Genomic DNA, 7,852 nt, shown 5'->3' on the forward strand with positions numbered 1-7,852 from the left:
ATAATTATATGAGAGAGAAGAAATATTAGAAAGAAAAAAAAGAACAAAAAGAATAAAAAGAAAATGGGAGAGAAAGGGGGAGATTAGAAGACAAACGAAGATAAGAAGACAAATGAAGAGAGAGAGGTGTGAGATGGAGAAAAGTGAGAGAGGACAGAGAGAGATTGTACCTGAGAGAGAGAGATGGAGTGAATGAGAGAGAGAGAGCATAGCGAGAGGAGACAATAGGGAGAGAAAGAAGAAAAAGAAAAGAACGAAAACCCTAAAAAAAATTGCATATCATCCTCATTTGTTTTCATAATTTTAAAATTTACCCTAAATTTTTATTTTATTTTAGTTAGCCCTCATAAAAATAACATTTTTCCCCAAACTATTTAATTTTATCAACTAACATCTAATTAAATTTCTGAAAAAAATTATGTACGTTATATCTTTAGATTTGAATTATCAATTAAAATTTATGGATGTTTTCATTAGTTTTTTTTATATTGAATTACCTATAGACCTATATTAAAATTATACAAAAAAATGATCATATAAACACGTAAACACAATATTACAACAACAATCGATTACCCAACACCAAAAATATATACTTACAAAACTATATAGAATAAGTACACCAAAAAAGTAGATACCATATAATCACACATGACACAACTTAAATCTATGACTTAAATATTTGACATAATCAAACAATACACGATAGATTTTAGGTTAGAATAAAGATTATACTTAAAAAATTAATTCATTTGACAATTCATCCTTTTAGATGTATATGTTCGTTGGTTATTTGCAGATTGTACTACCGTTTCCTTAGAGTAATCATAAGCTAGAGTTGTAGATGTAGCTTTAGCAAAACCCATTCTTTGTATATAACCAGTGTAAGACAGAAAGGAAATACAAGGAGAAAACTTTCCAAAAACTCTCTCTCTCTCGTTTATTTTTTCTCTCAGCTCCGCATCCTCTGTTCTTCGTTCTTCTTCGCTGCTATTCAAAATCCAGTAAAGAGACCTTCTGCATAAAGATCAAAAGAGGTGGGGTCAAGTTTGGGCCCACCATTCTTTCCCAATGAGTTTTGTCGTATTGTTTTCGGCCTAAGAGAGTAGTGATGTGTGAGCTGGCCACTTCGGTTCGGTTTTTCACTAAAGTAAACCGAAATCGATAACACACAACTGTATCTGTATGTATGCTAAATAAATTTAATAAATTCAAGAATAAATATTTTCATTTTGATACTAAATTTTAATTGAGCATAAAAACATTGGAAAAATCTAACATGATCAATTTTTTTTTAAAAAAAAAGTTGAGTATTTTACGTTTTAAAATAAAAAAGAACAAACCGAATTCAACGACCTAATGGTGGTGTCCGAAAGCTAATAAGTGCAAATCAGTTGGTGGATGCTGCAAAAACAGAAAACCAAGTAAACACTCTCTTCAAAGATTGGCATATAACATGGGGTTCTGATGATAATCCCAATATTAACAGCAAGAATAAGTTTATATTGGATATTACATATGCCGAGAAGAAGAAGTGATGATCCATGTACGGAAAATTCGAAACCTTCTGCTTCCCCATCGATCCTTCTTGTCTTTGTAGTATGAGAATAAGCAGCATTGCACCCATGGCGAATTTCTTTCCGCATCTTCTGAATCGGTTTCCGGTCGCCCAGTCAGTCTGTTTAGCTTTTCGGCAATGGCCCCATCAGCGAGGTCCCCGCCGAAAAACCTCTCCTGCGCCCAAGGATATGTTGTACATAAAGCATTGAATTCTCATTGAAAAGCCTCTCAAAGTGTACATACATACAGGCACTCGCAGGACGAGGTTACCCGGTATCAACATGATGAGGATTCGGGTATCAGAGTTTCGGGCACTCGTAGGATACCCGCAGTACGGGTAATCATACCGACGAAACCCGAACTAAAAACCAAAAATTAAATTTTTTGTTGTCATCGGCCGATGGATGAGTATCCGAAATTTCACATACCCGACTAACGGATCGAACGGATACTCAAAATTTTGGGTCCCGATGCTCACCCTTATATGCATAAGCATGGACACAGCAGTAGAAGTGTTTACCCCTTCGTCAGCGTAAAGGGAGGCAGAGATTCTAGCAGTTGCATCTTCTAATATGAATAGCACCTTGTACTTTCCCTCAGAGTCGCGGAATTTCTCGACATTCCACGGATATGCAGCTACGACCCGAACTACACATCTGAATTTAGCAGTCACCTGAAGAAGTATATCGTCAAAACGTTAACGCGAGCACTACATATAGGCAAAGCAGCAAACGGTTTATCACATGGCAGTATACTATGGCAACTGGCAAGTCACTGAAACTGAAAGATAAAAGCGAAAATCTTAAAACCGAGCTTGAGATTCAATACCTTGTGATATGTGAGGACATCCATTAGAGTAACGAAAGGAGCGTCTTCATGAGCAACCCCTAAGATGCACTTAAAGGTGTATACTTGTTATGAAATGACTGTCAAGTATGTGTTTTGGCAAATTAGGGCAACTCGAAAACACGAGCTTATAACCTGTGATTCCAGAATGTGGGGGTCCAATGCAGATCTTTCTCCAAAGATCCTGACTTTGTAAGAGAGAATCTTAAAGGTAAGACCATATGAAATGTTGCATTTATCGTTCAGATCATAAAACTCATAAAAGAGTTAGAAACCTTTGGTGTTTAAAAGTTTGCATTTCCGGGTTCATTGCATATTGCATCTTTGTAAACTGAGTCAAGATGCCGCTCCATAATCCCGAATCTACTCGAAAGAGAAGGTTGAGAAACTTCAAGTGTTGGCCAGGCTTAAGACAGTGAATAGCTTGTTTATCACTAGCTTCGCCTACTTCCACCCTCAAAACGGATCCAACGGTAGGAAATTCACGTAACACATTGGTAGACAACTTCTCGGGTTCAACATGCAAAGGAACCCTGCATGCCCTGCCATTATTATGTCTAGTTGCGTGAGAAAAAGCTACCAGATTATCCAACGAGAAATCACAAATAATCATCTTATGAAAACAGAGGCCGGCCAAGATTCACTGGCATCTGCTATATAGACAGACTCACTTTGTCGAGATACTGCATGGTGGAAGATCAGTTCCATCCCAGATAAAGATGAACCACCTGTCTTTATCCTCCTTAGAAATGTGAACAATCTTTAAGGGAAAAGAAAAAACAAGAATGAAACACAATGTCAGAACATCGAAGTTGCATTCTTCCATTTTGGGCAATATATATATATATATATATATAATTGGGTACATAAACATAAAACCAAATCAAGATCTATCTAACCCAGACAGATAGGTTAGAACATTCTCCTTCCTTGACATCCTTCAAGAACGTGAAACAGCCTGACCCTAAAACAGAACAAAACAAGTCTTCAAACATGTGGGAACTGAGACTAGCCAAGACCACGGCATTTGAGAGCAAGCACTTGAAAAAATGAGGATTTTCAAGAACAAGAATATTCACCATCAATCTGAATTTCAGCGCACCGTCAACATGAGATGATAATGTTCACTGTTTTTGTCAAATGCACAATCAAAATATACCTTCTTTGAGTTTGTAGGTGATCTCCCATTCTCTCAGATTCGAGATGAAGTTCTTATCTTCTTCTCGCATCTGAAATTTAGGCGAAGACTGGTACGGGAAAAAGCAACCATCGCCTTTCCCTTTGAATAAAGCGAACGAGGAGAGCGTTTCATGAAATACAGCCGTCATTTTTCCATTGATAAGCATCATCTGCGCCACAAATAAGAAACCATTTAAAAGTATGAACCCTGAAGAACATTAATTCACGAATCTTTTGCATGAATGACCTCAAGAACAAATCAATAAACAGAGTCATGATTTGATCAAAACAATGATACGAGGACAATGGAACAATTCCACTCACAAATATGAACTCAACATTGCTTTAGAATATCATAATACGAAAGAAGATGGAGAATCGAACGAGCAGGAAATGAACCGCACATTTGTACATAATCGCATTAGAATGTTAGAGAAGGACCTTAACACGCGAAAGCAAAACTATATCGCCGATCAATTCAACCCGAGGAAGCGATTGGATTGTACGTGCGAGGAACTGAACCGGAAGACTAAATCCAGAACTCCATGGATCAACGATTTTAATAGCACAGGAACAACCTGGAACAAAAATGATCAAATGGGAAGGAACATAAAACCCTAGACTTGAGTCCTTGGATCTGAGAGAGGGAGCTGCAAATGATGAGTTTTACGAGGTTACGGTGCGGTACCGGAGCCGTTCGGAAACCCTAACTCGACGATGACGCCGACGAGATTCACACGGAGATGCAACGTTTTGTAAGCATCAATGATCCTGAGGAACTTGTAATCGTCCTTCATCTCAATGTCTGAGATGATCAGGGCTTCAAAAATGGCTACGAAGGGTTTTTGTAGGGTTCATGGAACAAGAATCAACCCGCGCTTTTCTCGTGGAACCTTCTGATTCAGTGAGAGACTGCAAATTAAGCCTAATGGGCTTACTTTTTGGACCAATGGGCTTATATTTATGGCCTTCCAATTTAAACCACATTGAAATTAAATCGGTTTTAATGTACTTCAACCAAATCAATTATTAAATATATACAGATAACCAAAATCAACTTCTTTGATTTTAATTAAAATTTTATTAGCTCAATTTTTAACCCAATTCGAAATAATGTAAACTAAATCTGAGATTAATTAAGCCAAATCCGATTTTCTTCAAACAAATACTCGTCATTGACATTTTTATTGTATCTTCAATTAAAATATGATAAATAAGAAACCACTTGAAAACTTTTAAATAATGAAACTGTCCACAGCATTCCTAAAATCTTGGATATCTCATTTTTTAAAATGAATTATTGGTAGCCCACTACTCACCATGATCACCACTAAAATATTATTATAAACATAATTATATTAAAAATAAAATAAAGAAACGGAGAAATAGAGTTGAACTTCAAAAGTATAAAATAATTAAACATATATAGATGCTCCGATCTATTGATATTTGTTTCCGGGGGCTCTCCAGCTCATTCGGATCTTCAAAGAGATCTAACTTGAAATTGAAAGCTACTACAATCCTATCATAGTTATGATTTTTTTATTCTTTATAATTTATATATATATATACACGTATATATATATATGCGTGTGTATGTGTGTGTGTGTGTTAATGACATGATTACATGGACATTAGGACAAAATCCAACAGAAATTCGAAATCCACAATCTTATAAATTATAGTTCTAAATACTCTTTATTCATTATTTGACTGTTATACCTAATATTGAATTTTTTTTCGTTTATATGTGACCCTTCCAATAACAATTGAAAGAAGAAAATGAAATTTATTAAAAGAATTTTGTGTTAAGATAGGAGCTATCATAATATAATTAACCATTTTAATATTTAATATATTTGAAGTATAATTTATGTTATAATAAGAAAATGTTTATTTAGAATTGTATTACGTTCATATGTAAAGAAAATACAAAAAAAAAAAAAAGGAAAACCGTGCCCCCACGCTTGCATTGATACGGATGCAAATTTGATGTGTTTTTATTTTGTCTCTATTATCCTTATATTTTATGAAATTTCTAGGGTTTTTTGTCGATTCAATTACGTTTTTTAATGTACCTAAAATGTATCTTCTGTGATAACATGTCGGCCATTCATCTTGCTCAGAATCCAGTCCATCACGAGCGCTCTAAACATATAGAGTTGGACTGTCATTTTATCCGGGATAGAATCAAGGCTGGTCTGATCAAGGTCCTTCATGTTTCTTCCAAAGACCAGGTTGCTGATTTGCTCACCAAATCACTAAACTCTGATCAATTCTTCCATTTATTATTCAAGATGGGGATACATAACCTGTTCTCCCCATCTTGAGGGGGAGTTTTAGCCGACAATTTCTGAATACTTTTTCGGCTCATCTGAAGAAAGGTCCCGACATCCTTTTAGATGTATATGTTCGTTGGTTATTTGCAGATTGTACTACCGTTTCCTTAGAGTAATCATAAGCTAGAGTTGTAGATGTAGCTTTAGCAAAACCCATTCTTTGTATATAACCAGTGTAAGACAGAAAGGAAATACAAGGAGAAAACTTTCCAAAAACTCTCTCTCTCTCGTTTATTTTTTCTCTCAGCTCCGCATCCTCTGTTCTTCGTTCTTCTTCGCTGCTATTCAAAATCCAGTAAAGAGACCTTCTGCATAAAGATCAAAATGGTATCAGAGCATCAAACCTGGGTACGATTCTGATCTTCCTGTTATCCCCTTTCCCGATTTCTTCTCCTTTCCTTCTTTTAACCTAGACTGCCCTACTTTTTCTCGGTAACCATGGCCGACAATCCTTCTACTCCGACCTCTTCCATGTCTGGCGATAATACCCAGACACAATCTCTTCAAAACCCTGATCCATACTCCAACCCTCTTTTTCTCCACGCTGCGGATTCATCAAGTATTGTCTTGGTGTCTGAAAAATTGCTTGGCGAACAGAACTACAACCTGTGGTCGCGTTCAATCACAAAAGCCATGCTAGCGAAGAACAAACTCGGATTCATCAATGGCACGCTTGCCCAGCCATCTGAGACCCATCCCGACTTTGGTGCTTGGTCCAGATGCAATGCCTTGGTCTGTACCTGGTTGACGAACTCTGTTTCGTCGGAGATCGCAAGCCTGCTGCTGTACATCGACGATGCTCATGTCATTTATCGATTCCCAGACTCTCCTTCATTCAGTGGGAAGCTCTCTTGCGCCGGTTGCCGACGAAGGATAGGCTGAATAGATGGGGACTGATCTCTTCTTCCACTTGTGTGCTTTGTGACACAGAGGATGAATCACATGACCACTTATTTTTTCGTTGTCACTATAGTGAAGCAATATGGAGTCTGATGGCTGGAAAAATTTGGCCACTTCCGCCAATGACACTTGATGAATGCATTAGCTGGTTTTCTAATCCTGCGCACAACAAATCCAGGAATAGAGAGCAATTGGCAAAGATGCTTCTTCAGACGACGATCGAAGCAATATGGTATGAGCGCAACCAACGCATATTTTGCAACAAACGGAAGCCGCCGGGAATTGTTCGAAGAAAAATCGATAAATCTGTCCGAACAGCGCTCTTAGCGTTGGGTTTTCGGAAACCTGACTCAACTTCATCATTGTTGGAGGATTGGTACCATCTCGACATATACCACCGAAGTGTAGCTGCTATTACTTAATCTTTATTAGACTATGCTCATGACCCAAATATGGGTTTTTGTATTACCACTTGCCATGGGATCCCGGGTTCTTTTGGGTTTTGCGGATTAAAATCCGAGTTGTAAATTTTTCTAACTTTTACAATTAATATACTTCACATTTCATCAAAAAAAAAAACATATATAGGTTGATGTAAAAATTTTATATTGAAAATATGTAAATAAATCAACCGAAAGATATAACACGATGTATTTTTTTTTCGAATATAAAATTTCAAGATAATACCATGTATTTAAATAAAATATAAAAAAATTAATATAAAATATTATTTTATTTTGGGGAGATCTATTGTAACGACCCAAAATTTGGTTTCGTACCAAATGAATCGTCACTTGGGTTTTAAAAAGAAAGATTCGATTTATTCTTAATCAAATAATAGAATCCCAAAATCTGCAGCGGATCACCGCCGTAGTCGGGGTTATCACTCCACATGTATCGATGTCATGTCCGGGTCGTTATGCCATCACATACAGATCGTCGCCGTACCATGGCTTCAAAACTCAACCAATAGTCATAATCATCTACGGATCGCCGTCGTATTCGAGGTTATAACTCCACATGAAACG

General features: G+C 36.8%; 1 protein-coding gene across 1 annotated transcript; it reads right to left on the minus strand.

Moving 5' to 3' along the window:
- Positions 1-1,450: 1,450 nt before the first annotated feature.
- LOC104810218 (protection of telomeres protein 1b-like) lies at positions 1,451-6,715 on the minus strand. The gene is made up of 12 exons (XM_010536412.2): positions 6,531-6,715; positions 6,269-6,468; positions 4,274-4,417; positions 4,027-4,163; positions 3,566-3,755; positions 3,306-3,370; positions 3,078-3,166; positions 2,682-2,948; positions 2,542-2,594; positions 2,389-2,447; positions 2,039-2,233; positions 1,451-1,734 (listed from the first exon to the last, which is right to left on the minus strand). The coding sequence occupies exons 1-12, from the start codon at positions 6,713-6,715 to the stop codon at positions 1,513-1,515; spliced, it is 1,806 nt and encodes a 601-aa protein (XP_010534714.2). The 3' UTR covers positions 1,451-1,512.
- Positions 6,716-7,852: the final 1,137 nt, after the last annotated feature.

This window comes from Tarenaya hassleriana, unplaced genomic scaffold (genome assembly GCF_000463585.1).
Source record: "Tarenaya hassleriana unplaced genomic scaffold, ASM46358v1 Cleome174, whole genome shotgun sequence".
Taxonomy (NCBI): domain Eukaryota; kingdom Viridiplantae; phylum Streptophyta; class Magnoliopsida; order Brassicales; family Cleomaceae; genus Tarenaya; species Tarenaya hassleriana.